General features: G+C 49.4%; 8 protein-coding genes across 8 annotated transcripts; 4 read left to right on the top strand and 4 right to left on the bottom strand.

The window, feature by feature from the left end:
* Nucleotides 1–350: 350 nt before the first annotated feature.
* On the top strand, nucleotides 351–1,681 carry ASPGLDRAFT_1498785 (uncharacterized protein). Its single transcript, XM_022542084.1, has 3 exons — nucleotides 351–710; nucleotides 776–1,179; nucleotides 1,235–1,681. The coding sequence occupies exons 1-3, from the start codon at nucleotides 442–444 to the stop codon at nucleotides 1,612–1,614; spliced, it is 1,053 nt and encodes a 350-aa protein (XP_022404901.1). The 5' UTR covers nucleotides 351–441; the 3' UTR covers nucleotides 1,615–1,681.
* Nucleotides 1,619–2,764, bottom strand: ASPGLDRAFT_41743 (uncharacterized protein). The gene has a single exon (XM_022545477.1). The coding sequence runs from the start codon at nucleotides 2,430–2,432 to the stop codon at nucleotides 1,689–1,691; it is 744 nt and encodes a 247-aa protein (XP_022404900.1). The 5' UTR covers nucleotides 2,433–2,764; the 3' UTR covers nucleotides 1,619–1,688.
* Nucleotides 2,593–3,069, bottom strand: ASPGLDRAFT_117726 (uncharacterized protein; the record flags this gene model as incomplete). Its single annotated transcript, XM_022539899.1, has 1 exon — nucleotides 2,593–3,069. The coding sequence occupies one exon, from the start codon at nucleotides 3,067–3,069 to the stop codon at nucleotides 2,593–2,595; it is 477 nt and encodes a 158-aa protein (XP_022404899.1).
* A 512-nt stretch (nucleotides 3,070–3,581) lies between these two features.
* Nucleotides 3,582–4,762, top strand: ASPGLDRAFT_71333 (uncharacterized protein; the record flags this gene model as incomplete). The annotated part of the gene is made up of 3 exons (XM_022549550.1): nucleotides 3,582–3,780; nucleotides 3,833–4,648; nucleotides 4,701–4,762. The coding sequence occupies 3 exons, from the start codon at nucleotides 3,582–3,584 to the stop codon at nucleotides 4,760–4,762; spliced, it is 1,077 nt and encodes a 358-aa protein (XP_022404898.1).
* ASPGLDRAFT_71332 (uncharacterized protein) lies at nucleotides 4,497–5,359 on the bottom strand (the record flags this gene model as incomplete). The annotated part of the gene is made up of 4 exons (XM_022549549.1): nucleotides 4,497–4,648; nucleotides 4,701–5,076; nucleotides 5,133–5,258; nucleotides 5,308–5,359. The coding sequence occupies 3 exons, from the start codon at nucleotides 5,357–5,359 to the stop codon at nucleotides 4,898–4,900; spliced, it is 357 nt and encodes a 118-aa protein (XP_022404897.1). The 3' UTR covers nucleotides 4,497–4,648; nucleotides 4,701–4,897.
* Nucleotides 5,360–5,652: 293 nt separating this feature from the next.
* ASPGLDRAFT_117618 (sugar porter family MFS transporter) lies at nucleotides 5,653–7,324 on the bottom strand (the record flags this gene model as incomplete). The annotated part of the gene is made up of 4 exons (XM_022539890.1): nucleotides 5,653–5,915; nucleotides 5,968–6,749; nucleotides 6,795–7,182; nucleotides 7,228–7,324. 4 exons carry the CDS (start codon nucleotides 7,322–7,324, stop codon nucleotides 5,653–5,655), a joined length of 1,530 nt encoding a protein of 509 aa, XP_022404896.1.
* Nucleotides 7,325–8,438: 1,114 nt separating this feature from the next.
* ASPGLDRAFT_117290 (uncharacterized protein) lies at nucleotides 8,439–8,660 on the top strand (the record flags this gene model as incomplete). The annotated part of the gene is made up of 1 exon (XM_022539855.1): nucleotides 8,439–8,660. A coding segment is annotated over one exon (222 nt), but the record flags the coding sequence as incomplete, so codon positions are not given.
* A 2,084-nt stretch (nucleotides 8,661–10,744) lies between these two features.
* Nucleotides 10,745–13,324, top strand: ASPGLDRAFT_41741 (ankyrin repeat domain-containing protein). The gene is made up of 2 exons (XM_022545476.1): nucleotides 10,745–12,748; nucleotides 12,810–13,324. The coding sequence occupies exons 1-2, from the start codon at nucleotides 10,950–10,952 to the stop codon at nucleotides 12,880–12,882; spliced, it is 1,872 nt and encodes a 623-aa protein (XP_022404894.1). The 5' UTR covers nucleotides 10,745–10,949; the 3' UTR covers nucleotides 12,883–13,324.
* The last annotated feature ends 15 nt before the right edge of the window (nucleotides 13,325–13,339 follow it).

The following is a 13,339-nucleotide window of genomic DNA, read 5'->3' as shown; positions in this document are numbered from 1 at the left end:
AGGAGAAGAGAGATTGAGCCTGCCCTACTTTTCCGTCGGTTGGGTGGCTCGTTTGGAATCTGCAGGCAGCAGTATAGTCTCCAATACTTCATGGAATAAACTAGCGGAGCCTCTGCAATGCAAATGACGTGCATATTGCTTGTTTAGGCACTCCGAAGTTCTACCGACAAACAAGGTTCGGGGTCTGTATAAAGACGGGCTTTGCTGTGATATAGTCAAATCCCGTGATAGCCAGATCCACGTTCCGAAGATGTCCCGGCGAGGAAGAGAATAATCGGCATCGGAACTCCTTATCTTGATGGGTTACTCGGGAAGGAAATCGGGAATTATCCACGACACAGAGTAGGGGTCCGGGTTCATCCCGAGTTGGTTCAAAGATATAAAGGCTTCACATCTTTATCTGGACAGACTCCATGTAAACCTCCGAATCATCGACTCACCATGCGGTTCTCAATTATCCTGAGCTTGGTTGGCAGTTGTGCTGCGAGTGTGCTGCAGCATGCCAACCAGACAGCCAACTATGATAATCTAACCGTCGCAGTTGTCCGCGCACCGCCGGCAAACTGGCCCCTACCTCTCATGAGCAATAATAACTGGACAGGAGTGGAGTTCGACTTGAATGCAACGGTATCCAAGGGCGTCAGCCTCATCAAACAAGCAGCGGGAAATGGTGCTAATCTTGTTGTTTTTCCTGAGTTATGGTTCCCGGGGTATGTCCGCCAAATACAATGCCATATTCAGAGATGAAACACACAATGCTAACTAACGTCTGCAGCTATCCCAAAGGAATGTCAGACAACGTTTCCATCGCAAGCCATATCGAGAACTACATCCAAAACTCCCTCACTCTGAATAGCCCTCAATGGAATCGACTCGTATCTGCCGCGAAGACTAACGGAGTCTACGTTGTCCCCGGATTCTCCCACCGAGAAGGAAACTATATCTACATGGCGCAGGCATTGATTTCTCCAGAGGGAGAAAATCTTTATCTCCGCCACAAGTTGAGGCCATCCGGCGGTGAACGAACTATCTGGTCTGATGGTACCCTGAACGAATTGAAAGTGATTCCGACACCGTACGGTCGATGGGGCATTCTTGAATGCTGGGAGCATTTTCACCCAGCCATGACGTTCAATGTTCAGGCGCAAGCGGAGACACTCCATATTGCATCTTTTCCCTGCATGTCACTGCCCTTAATAGCTTTTCTATATCGATGACAAACTAACACTGCCAGATACACCCGACTATGGCGACCCGGACGCAGCGGACTGGCAATCAGCTGAAGTGAACGTTGCAGCAGCACGGACATACGCCGTAAACTCACAAGCGCCATTGGCATATGCGTCCGTTGGAAACGCACGATACATCACCAGCGGAGGACTTGATATCAACGTGGTGGATGCGTCTGAGTCATTCAATAAGACTCCGTTGGTTTATACCTCTTTCAACACGACAGGACTGACGGATACTGTGCCATACACCACGAACGGCGAGCAGTCGTGGGGGATCTTGCAGCAGATTAACGCCGGCTTTCCGTCGTACATCCCGAAGGTCATGGGTGATTTCGTGACTCGGAATATGGTGAAGATTTCTGATCTTTTGCAAGCCAAATAAATCAGAGTCCATGTACATTATTACTAGTTCATAGTCTTAAGCTTCCCGTTAGGATAGAGATATCTGGATAGACCCTATCTATAAACATTCGCATTGGCATCTAAATGCCCCGAAAAAAGCATCTCTCGTCCCGGATCATCCGGCAACCGAATCCCATAGAACCTCCAAAAGGCATCCTGAATCACATCAAAACAGGCTCCAAACCGCATCAACCTCATATTCTTAAAATCAAACATAGTCGACGACGGCCGCGGCGAGGAATACCGCTGTCGACCATAGTTTATGATAATATCCGCCGCCTCACGAATTTCCGGCTCAATATCCTCAACTGTACTCTTAGTCCCTTTTCCGGTCAAATTGGCCGACGATCCCATGAGTGGAAGACCAGCCTCAGTCGCCAACCGCGATAGTTCCTCCTGGAATTTACCCCCGTTCACGAGCATTGAAAGCGTCCCGTCGACAGAGCTCCGCTGCAGTGGCTCCTTCCCCAGTTTCTGGATAATCGGGTGGTCTTCGCGGAACGGCGCAATCACACCGAGAGGCAGGTCGAGGTCGACCGTGAAGAGATGAACCATTTCAGTCTCGCGTGGAGGGAGAACGTGTAGTTCGCGATGGAGCGCGTAGCTACCTATCATGGCGTGCTTCTTGTGCGGCTGGCGCTGTTTGGTGTTGAAGACGCGTTGTAGAGCTTCGGGGTCGGTGGCTACAATTCCATAGCCGACGCTGGCGGGGATTATGGCGATGCCGCCGGATTGAAGGATATCGAAGACGCGTAGGGCGTCATTTTGGATATCGATTCTTTGCTCTGGAGCAGACATGGCTGTTACTTGAATTTCTGCAACTTTCTAGGTGTTTTTGTCTGGTTTAAATACGCCGATATCAGGAATAACCCCGAGATTTCCATCTTATGAAAGACCCGAAATAACCCATCCTCACGTTACACCAAACGCTCTGTAAGCCACATTGATAGGACCGGAATCATTCTACCTTGACGCGTCCAACATTCGACAAAAACTCCCCCGTCGTCGCATTCAAAGAATGATCCCTCTGCTCCTCCGTAATATCACCCAAAGCCGTGTACCACACAGCCGACCAATACCCCTCCGCGCGCACCATATACTCCCGTCCAGCTTGTATATCTTTCTCATCCACCCGCAACTCAAGAGTCTTCTTCACCGTCGCGTCGGAAGGAATCTCGATATACTCATTCAGAAGCGGGGGCCGTACGCGACTAGCGGAGATTGTGGAGATAGGCACTTCTTCGTGTGTTTGCGCGTCGTGGAGTTTGAGGACGCCCAGGTGGCCGGCACCGGGCTCGAGGGGGGTGTTTCGGTCGAGGATTGTCACGGGAGTGCTGGCGGCGTTGTGGATGGAAATTTCGATGGGGAGGGAGGAGGTGAGAGGGACGGTTTGGTGTGGTGCCAGGAGCACTTGTAGGGCGATGGTGGTTTCCATGAAGCTGACCATCATGGCTTGAGTATCGGTAGGGATTCGAGTTGATAGACGCTGAAGGATTGAGATGAAGAGTTTGAGCGTAGAGAAAGAAAACAAAGAATTATCAAATAACAAGGAAGGATTTCAGGGGAACGGAAAATATTAGGAACAAAGAGATCTCAGGAGAACAAAGAAATTGAGATGACAGCTCAGGTCGCACCGCATTGAGCCCTAATTACAGGGATTTACCGCAGCCCTGATGGATGTATTCACTACTCGACTCTACCGCAGACACCTGTCTGTAGAGACCACTAACTGCTATAAATTCCTACGGTAAATACCACGATTCACTACCATATGCACTACCAAGTCATCTTGTTTGCCACGGCTTTTTTCATTAAGCTGACTCAGATGGGTTTCGAGTCCAGCACAAATACCATTGGCATGGCTACACCTCTCTTCTCTTTCTATGAATCAACTTCATCCTCAATCTCCTCTTGACCTGATCCCTAATTGAACTGATCATCTTCAAGATGCGCTTCGTTACTTTCACTGGGGCCCTAGCCCTAGTCCACACTGCGCGGGCTTCTCTGAACATCACCCTAAGCCAGACTGGCAATACTCTGATCAAAGCTGTCGTCAAGAATGAAGGCCCAGATGATATCAATTTCGTCCATTACAACTTCTTTGGCGATACTGCCCCAGTCAAGAAAGTCTCTATCTATCGCAATGGCAAGTAAGTACATCCAAATAACACGAGGATTATAATGGCTAACAATCTCAGGAACCCAGGTCGACTTCGAAGGAATTCACCAGATCTACCGCATGACCAAGCTTACCTCTGACGCTGTGACCAATCTTGTTGCAGGTGCTAGCTATGAGGACGAATTTGACATTGTCTCGAACAACGACCTCTCTCAGGGCGGCACCGTTACCATCTACTCCGAAGGATACGTTAATCTCGTAGTAACCAATGGCTCGGTCTCAGGCACCATGCCCTACTCCTCTAACGAACTTACCATCGACATCGACCCAAAGCAAGCAAAGACCGTTTCCAAAGCCCGTCCCATGGGCAAAGCTCGAACAGTCACTACATGCTCTCCTGACCGCCAGGCCATCGTGGACACAGTCCTAGCCAACACCGTCAATCTAGCCAATGCGGCCGCCGACGCAGCAACCTCCGGAGACGCAGCTCAATTCAATTACTACTTCAAGACTACCGCCTCCAGAGCCCGCGAGAGAGTCTCCGCCCGTCTGCGCGGCGTAGCCAGAGAAGCCGGCTCTACCAGCGACAACATTAACTACTACTGCACCGACCCATGGCCAGAGCAGGGTAACTGCAAGGAAAATTTCCTTGCTTACGCATGGGCTCAGTACAGCATGATTGCGAACTGCGAGCTTTACTATACTTTGTTGACGACGGAGTTGCCCACGGTCTGCGAGGGACAGGATGAGGCGACGACTGCGGTTCATGAGTTCACGCATTTGCCTGCGGTGTATGATCCGCCGACTAGTGATTTTAAGTATTCGGATGAGGCGTTGCTGTTAGGGAGTGAGCAGGCGTTGGAGAATGCTGATAATTACGCCATGTATGCGACTGGTGAGTCACCCTTTTCCCTGGCTGACTTTTGATGTGATGCTAACTTTTATAGCTGTCTACCTTAACTGCAACTTGGCTTCTTTATCGAGCTTGGATATAAATTGGGATTCATAATGGATGACACGCGTACATGAATATGGACATGGATTGAACTTTTGGTTAATGGTTGGATACAATATTAATATGTATGATGAAACGCATACACGAATAGGATACATACGGAACAAAAGGACTTCAACCAGAAACCAACTACGCCTTCCGGCATAATCCCTCCACACATTTATTATTATAGCAACACTGCTCATCCGCCTCACACAACTCCAAATCCTCCCTACAGTCTGGCCACTTAGGGTCCGTAGGTCGACATTTCGTAGCCGCACAGTAAGTCGAGCAGCATATATCTCCGGATCCGCCGGATTGACAGTCCTCTGTTTGTATTAGCATCTGGATTTGAAAGTAGGATATAGTAGGGAAGGGAACATACGGTAGACTTTCAGGCATGTCGGGGTGGGCACGCAGGTGGCAAATGTGGTTGTAGTAGGTGTGGTGCGGGTATAGGTTGAGCAGGTTTCGGTTAGGACGCAGGCATCGGCCGTGCCGCATTGGGCGTCTATAAGGTCAGTATTGTGTGGAGTAGTACATGGAGGGATGTGGCATACTGGTCACTGCGAGATGAAGGATGAGGGCTGCGAGGGACTTGGTGAGATGCATTTTGAATGTTCACTGAGTGCAATTGATTCGTGATTTGGATAGCAAATGATGAAATGGACGGGGGTATATATAATGCCTGTCTTCATAAAAGTGCTGTAGAAGCGGTTGTCTCGTATTCATGACATCAACCCTACGGAGTGAATACGAACCTTTACGTGAGACATGCGACATACTTTATCCTATTCCAGACATCTTAAGCAGATGCCAAGGACTCTGAACTCGGTTACTGCAGATACGAGTGGGCGTTCCAATTGTACGCTGTTTATTCAAACTGTTGCTTTGGTTACAATACATCATGCCTGTCCGGTATCCTCCACCTGCTGCAACATCCCCTCCAGCTTACTGTCCACCTGGACATTGTGCGCATGTTGACGTGGTTCAACCGTCCGACCACCTTTCGAACTAAACACGCCACCCGTGAAGCCTCCTTTGACAAAGAGGAGCGGGATATCCTCCAGCTCAAGCCCCTTGGTCTCGGGATAGAAGAAATAGACCATCGGGATGAAGGCGGCGTTGAGCACGGCGAAGATAACAAACGTCCGCCATCCGATGTTGGCTATCATGATAAGTGGTTAGCTTGACTTTCGTGCTGTGGGTGAGAGGCTTACCAAAAGCAATTGGAGTGATTTTAACCACGGCAAACACCGCCATCCAGTTCCAGCCAGACGCGATGGCCTGCATCCTGGTTCGCACTCGTGTGGTGTTAATTTCGGCCGGGTAGAACCATGGTACCGGAAGCCAGCCCGCACCATAGAAAACCTGGAAAAGGAAAATGAAGGCTGTGGCTCCGTAGGCGGCGTTCATCTGGCCCAATGAGAGGAGAATAGATACCATCACGAAGCAGAGACACAGGCCAGCCGAACAGATGATCAAAAGTGTGCGTCGACCGAAGCGATCCATCAGGAACACCGGGATGAATGATCCCACGAGGTATGTGCACTGGACGCATCCTCCTAATATCATCGAGAGATTCCTGCTCAGTCCCATGGTAGTCTGGAACATCACAGGCGCGTAGTAGTTGATCATGTTGGAGCCGGTGAACTGCTGTCCCAGCTCGATAGTGATAGTGATGAGCATGCGACGCAAGTTTTGTGTTTCACCCCACGAAAACAGTTCCAGAAAACGGAACGGTCCGTCTTTTCTTTCCTCTTCCAGCGCAGTCTGGATGTCCAGGACTGACTTGCTTATTTCTGCGTCGTCTAAGGGCTTGTCCTCGATGGCAGCCAGGACTTGACGTGCTTCTTCGTGACGGTCGTGCTGGACCAGCCAGCGAGGCGTTTCTGGTAGTCCGATTATCTGGAGGATGAGGCAGACGGCAAACACGGCTTGGAAGGCAAGAGGGAATCGCCACTGGAAGGAGGATTCGGTGAAGCTGGTGCCGTAGTCCATCCTATTCCGGTCAGCATCGCTCTTCGGAATGCAATGTGGTACCTACCAATATGCAATAACCACGCCTAGGATGGTAACCGTGCCCTGCAGGGTCAACACTGCACCTCGAGTCGATGCCGGTGCACATTCACTCTGATATACCGGCGCTGTCGACGAGTTCATCCCATTCCCAATACCCGTAACGATCCGTCCAACAATCAACTGCGCAACTGTGAACGACGATGCCAAAATAGCCGTCCCGATTACCATAATGCTTCCACCCGTCATCAACATCGCCCGTCGACCATATCGTTCACCGATGAAATAACAAGCAATCGACCCGATCACGCATCCGATATCGTACAGCGCCGTGATGTTTCCCTGCATCGCAGTATCCGGATTGTTAAAGTCGCGTCCGAACCGGTTGTCCGCTCCTACAATTCCAGACATCACCCCTTTTCCGTCAGTATCGCAGCTTTGCCAGGGAAAAGCAAACATACCCTGATCGAATCCAAGCAGAAGGAAGGCCTGGCAGGACGCCATGGTCATGGCGACCTGTAAGGCCTTGCCGCGAAAGTTGTGCTTCCAGAGATGCATATTGATACTCTGGTGCTCTGGTATCTGCCGGAAGACCTGACGAGTCGAATATCTTAAAGCTTAGCGTGAGTCTAGCCATTCTGGCCTTGCCCTCGCGGTCTATTCCCCCGAGGTACATGGTAGATACTACAGCAATCTCTCCTATTGGCTTTCGGGTCGTATTACCCCGGACATTTCGCAGACTGGAAAACCCGAGACAGTCGGGCCCTTCCGAAATGCGGGGGTATTCCGGGGCCCCGCATATTTTATTTGTCCCGATATTGTCATTTATTATGGACCGACAGCGATTATACGAAGATAAAATGCTAATGTGAGCACGATTACGATGTTGAAGACCGGTCACTTATATGTGCTGGTCAGAAGACCACCCGTGAATGTGATCATCAACGGAACTACGCACCGCGATGCTTAAAAGTCGCTGAACACCAGCATTCATGACGATGTTGAACATAAAATACTAACAGCATGGCCAGAGTTTTTCTGGTAGGCATTGATAAGCTGGAGTCTAGGGCTTAATCTCGCCATTTAGGTCTCCGCGATCGCTGGCCGCCCCAATGGGTCAACTTGTGATCAATCACGACAGTGGAAGAATTTCCTTATCATTTGAGCCATGAGTCAGTCTCGTCTACCAAGATGACCTGTATATACTGCTCGGAGAAACTGTCAATCCGCTGGTATAGTGGAATTTCCCTTTCCGGTAATCTGCATGCAGTTTAGCCCCACGGGTGATATCACCATCCACGACTAACACCGATGCAGGTACGTTCCTTCAGAGTACCTTTAAAAGTATACAAGTACATTCAAGTGTCCCAGTTGAAAGAAACCAGTGTGCCATTCAAACACAGCGTCGTCAGCATCGTGGTCTCGGTACTCCTACACAATGTCACATCAACGTTTCATTCGAGGCAGGAGGTTCCTCGGATCCGTGATTACATGATTTGCCGATCAAGATACACATCTCTGAGTTCAGCTCTGTCTTCTTAGCCATTGCTCTCTCGAATTACCCCGCGGAAGTGCCAGACTCCCATATACGTGCTCCTGGGCAGGGACCATCTCAAAATCACCGAAGAACCCAGCTATCCGGCCGACTGCTTGCTCCCTACCACCTTACACCATGAGCTTTCAGAAACTTCCCAGTGAAATCCTGCTTCACATTAGCGATTTCCTGGAACATCCTTGGAATATCAGCGCCCTCTCCCAGACGAACCGCCACCTATATACTACATTGAATTACTATCTATATCAACACAATGTTCGTCATTTTGATAGCTCACTGTTTGCGTGGGCAATGGAAAATGGATCCGAGATTGTTGTGCGAAAGATGCTAGATGCAGGTGCTTACCCGACAAAGGAATGCTCATGGAATCGTCTTGATTTGATCAGCGCAGCAGCAGCAGCAGGACACACTGAAATTGTTCAGTTATTTCTGGAAAGAGATCTACTACCTGTTGACCGTCGCGGCGCCTTGCTGACAACGGCGGCAATTTTCGGCAGTGATTCTGTTGTATACCTCCTTCACGACCATGGGGTGTCCATAACCTCTAACATGGCTAAAGAGCTGCTTTGTGTAAGACAGGGATGTGGCTTCGATGTGACGAAGATACCTGTGGATAAGATGTGGAGCGATTATCCAAGAGATGAAGCAATCGAGATATTATCGTGGGAATTGGAACAAAGAGTGGTGTCTGGACCTGAGTGCTTGGAAACAATTCAATACCTGCTCCAGCTTGGGATCAGCCCGAACCCAGTCCATCCCGACAAGCTTGGTCCGCTTTCCCTTGCCGCTGAGCGTGGTTACCTTGATATTGTGCGTTGCTTGGTTGATTCTGGGGCGGAAACAGCACCAGCGCTGAAGACGTCGCCGCGTAACCCAATCTACAGAGCCATCAATGAAAAGCACACCGATGTCGCGAGATTCTTATTTGAACGCTCAGGGCTCGAGGCGCTCACACCCAAGTCCGAAGGTGAGGCGGCCCTGCTTCTGTGGGTTGCTACCGCTCTGGGCTCCGAACCTCATTTCTGGTGGGCCGTGCAATTCGGATTGCCGAGGGAGGAACGTTTGTTACATCTTGTGTACCATCATTACGATTTATCTGCACCCCTGGAGGTTGCGGCAAGAATGGGCCATGAAACGATCGTTGGCCTATTGCTGAACTTCCTACAATTCAACGAAGGGAGGTATAGGAGCATGACCCAGCGAGAACATGCACTCTTTGCAGCCATTCGTGAAGGGCACGAGCCGATTGTCAAGCTGTTACTTGACCACAATGCTGATCCCAACGTCATGGATTCTTCGACCACAACATCGATGAATTACTCGATTTCAACACCGCTGTCAGTCGCCATCGAGCATGAGGCTATATTCAAGTTGCTTCTTGAGCGAGGGTCCGATGCCATCAGGACCCCAGTTCCTGAGAATGAGAATGGTTTCGCTGTCAATATAACGGCAGTGTTGGTCCGACTGGGTAAAACGACTTTTATCGATCACTTGTTGTCAACTCTAGGAGACCCTCAACTTCATGTTCTTCTTCCGCTCGACAACGTTCATATTCTCAACCGGGCACTCATTGGAGGGCCGGCCATGCTCAAATACCTAGTCTCCAAGAGATTACTGCAACTCCCGTCTGACGAACATGACAGACAAAGTGCCGTCAACTATACGCTCGATCATTACCTTCCAGGATCTCTTGACTTCCTCTTGGACGCAGGTTTCACTTTACCCCTTGGCGTGGCTCGGGACGCACTAAACTTGGCACCAAGCGACGAAAACAATTCCCTTGAAACGATCGATGTGTTGTTGAAACATGGCGTGGATATAAACAGCCGCTCTCTTGACGGATCCACAGTCTTAGGGTACTGGCTTCAAGAACCAGTCAGAGATGCCAAATTTCTTGTGAGCAGAGGCGCAGATCCGCTACTAGTGGACCGTGACGAGATCCTGCTGGCTACCGCAACACGCATGCTATCGGCGCAAGACTTGAAACCTGTGTTGCAGTCAATTGATGTCCGTTCTGTGCCGCGCGATGAATTGCGCCAGAAGATTGCTAGATCTCTATCCGTTGCGGAGGAAAATCAGAAGTGGGATAATGTGAAACTGCTCGAGCGCTTCCAGGCTACGAATAACCTGTTGGCGAGTTAATGACGATTTTGTACATGCAATTTTGATCTTATAGAGAGCGCACTTATTTATACTCCGGCCACTGTATGCACGCCGAAGAACACTCACAGATTCAGCTTCGCTTCCCCTCGTAAAGCACTCAAACTGGATGATTTGAATTACAAATTGAATTAACTATTCTGCCTTCACAATCACAGCCTTTTTTTTTTTTTTCGAAGGCACGTCACATGACTTATTGATCCCCGCTCTTTTTTATTCTGCCTGAAAAACACGAGACTTCGCGAACAAACACCTCTCACCATGCATCTCTTAGACCTCCCTAACGAAATCTTGCTTCTCATTGCCAAATATTCTGATTATCCTTGGGAGATTAGTTGTTTCTCCCAGGCTAGCCGCCATCTCCATTTATTGCTAGATGGCCTTGCCTATCAACATGACCAACGCCATCACGATAGCTCATTATTGGTATGGGCAGCGAAGAATGGAGTCGTGTCAATTGCACGCAAAATGCTGGATAACGGGGCCTACCCTTTGCGATGTCATGATGGAGAGCATACGGCCATGTCGCTTGCTGTGATGAATGGACATGCCTCGATACTAGAGCTGTTCCTGGAAAGAAACATACCTCTACCTAGAACGGACTTCCTCGACCCTGACTATGACGCACTGACGGAAGCGGTGCACGAGGGCCATGCATCTATCGTCCGGTTGATTATTGAACATCGAAAACTCCCGGCTTCTTGGAACTTCAAATTTCTGTTGGCTGATGCAGCGGGGGACGGCTATATTGCTGTCGTCGAGGTACTCATGAGATTATGGGAAATGGAACATCCTCCTGACCAGCTTCCCCTCCCTTCATTGACAGTCGCACTGGCCAAGGCATTGTGCAGCGCAGCGGGCGCGGGTGAATTAGAAATGGTTCAGTGCCTGCTCCGACTCGGAGCCAACCCAAATGCAGTTCCTCGTACACGGGATACCCCATTACTTGCCGCCGTCACCTATGGTCATTTTGACATGCTCCGGTACTTGCTTACCCATGGCGCAGATGTGGCTCAGTTATCAGTTGAACAGAGATCCAGCATTTTCTCTAAAGCCGCCACCAACGAGCGTGACGCGAGGTTCATTTTGGAAAACATCGATTATAAAAGGTTTGCAATGAACAGTAAAAAGGAACATGCATATTTGCTGTATGCCGCTATTGCATGCGAGTTTGAACAACATGTGCAAGAGCTTCTGCAATACGGCTTGCCTGATGACAGTGACTTTGTAGTCCTTCATTATGATCAATGTTGCCTACGCTGTGGACCGCTTGAAGTGGCCGCAAAGACGGGCAACGAGAAAATTGCCACTCTCCTGTTAGACAAGGGCGCTTCTTGTAACCCTCGCGACATGATCCCATCCCGAGACCCACTCCGCTTAGCCATCCTCGAAGGACGTGAGAATATAGTCAAGTTGCTGCTCGATCGCGGTGCTGACCCAAATTACATCGAACGCCTCGGTGCTACTGTCTCCTTGCCGCTAGTTCTAGCCATCGAGCACGAACCTATCTTCAAACTGCTACTTGAGCGAGGAGCTGACCCCATGAGCCCAATTTACTCTCGCTACACCAGTAGCACCACAGTGCTACAGGTGATTATGTCCGGGAAAGTGGCCTTGGTCCAGACATTGTTGGATCGTGATGTGCCAATTGAAATTCCTGGCCCTTTGCACCATCAACAGGAGAGGACCAGTCTTCTGCACTACGCGATAGAAGGAGGGGCAGATATGATGAAATTCCTTCTTGGAAAGGGCTTTCTGAATATCCCTAGTGATTCGAATGAGAGAAAGGAAGCCGTCATATATGCCTTAGACAGAAAGCAGGCCTCCTCCTTCAACTACCTCATGGACCAAGGTTTCAACATGCCTATTGATGAGGTCCCAAAAACACTTGAAAAGCTTGCTGGATATGCGCAGACAATAGGCTACGGTTCCTGGCATTCTCAAGCAGACGCGATGTTCAACACACTATTAAACTGCGGTGCGAATATAAATGCCACCGATATCCCTGGATACTCGGCTCTCTGGTATAGTATCCACTTTCGCTACATCAAAACCGTGGAATATCTCCTGAGTAAAGGCGCGGATCCGCTTACTCTGAACAAAGGCGGGGAAACGCCATTATCTCTCTCGGTGCGGTGGATGGAGGGGTTTGAGCTCCTGATGCGATCAATTGACATTTCCTCTATGCCGCCGTATCAGTTGCGCTATAGGATAGAGAGATGTCTGGATGCGGCTGTCGAGTTTAAGCAGTGGGAGGTTGTGAAGAGGTTGGAGCGTTTTCGACTCAAGGTGAATAGACTGGAGAGCTGATCTGTGTTTGATTGGCAGGGTTGGATCCAAATTGAAGGAATACTTTCTTGTATATAGTGCCCGTGATGTTGACAGGATCCTCACCCGGTGAACTAGGTACATACACTTATAGTACGTACATCGGAGAGCACCTGGCGTTCCAGTCAGCGGATACATGGTATCTTCTATACTGAGATATTCTTTGCGACTCGGTTCATTCGTTATCGATGTGGATTGCAATAGCATAGCTGTCCAACCTATTCGGCCTGACAGTCGAGGCCTTCCGTTAAATGATCCCGGACCATGCCAGCGGAAACGAGAGTTCAAAATGCATATATGGACAGAGAAAAGGAAGGGAGATGCTAAATCGACACCCCTCCGAATTAGGCAAGTCAGCAAAGCTACGAAAAGGCGCCAATATACCAACTTACTATGCCGCCATTCAAGGGCTTTGTTGATTTGTGAGAGTGCTTAACTGGCTTAAAACTATCATGATTTTAAACCGCAGAAAAATCTGGCTATTAAACCGCTTTTTTAACAAAATCAACACTAAAATCGCATAACTTGGA

Source organism: Aspergillus glaucus (assembly GCF_001890805.1).
Source record: "Aspergillus glaucus CBS 516.65 unplaced genomic scaffold ASPGLscaffold_2, whole genome shotgun sequence".
In the NCBI taxonomy this organism is placed as follows: Eukaryota; Fungi; Ascomycota; class Eurotiomycetes; order Eurotiales; family Aspergillaceae; genus Aspergillus; species Aspergillus glaucus.
The sequence above is the reverse complement of the archived record's forward strand: the minus strand, read 5'-3'. Positions and strand labels throughout refer to the sequence as shown.

Excerpts from the sequence above, each read along its gene's own strand:
- ASPGLDRAFT_1498785 (XM_022542084.1), top strand. The coding sequence starts at position 442 with ATGCGGTTCTCAATTATCCTGAGCTTGGTTGGCAGTTGTGCTGCGAGT. Across the intron at positions 711-775 it reads CCTGAGTTATGGTTCCCGGG|CTATCCCAAAGGAATGTCAG; the intron begins GTATGTCCGCCA and ends TAACGTCTGCAG. Across the intron at positions 1,180-1,234 it reads CCATATTGCATCTTTTCCCT|ATACACCCGACTATGGCGAC; the intron begins GCATGTCACTGC and ends TAACACTGCCAG.
- ASPGLDRAFT_41743 (XM_022545477.1), bottom strand. The coding sequence starts at position 2,432 with ATGTCTGCTCCAGAGCAAAGAATCGATATCCAAAATGACGCCCTACGC.
- ASPGLDRAFT_41741 (XM_022545476.1), top strand. The coding sequence starts at position 10,950 with ATGCTGGATAACGGGGCCTACCCTTTGCGATGTCATGATGGAGAGCAT. Across the intron at positions 12,749-12,809 it reads CAGTGGGAGGTTGTGAAGAG|GGTTGGATCCAAATTGAAGG; the intron begins GTTGGAGCGTTT and ends TTTGATTGGCAG.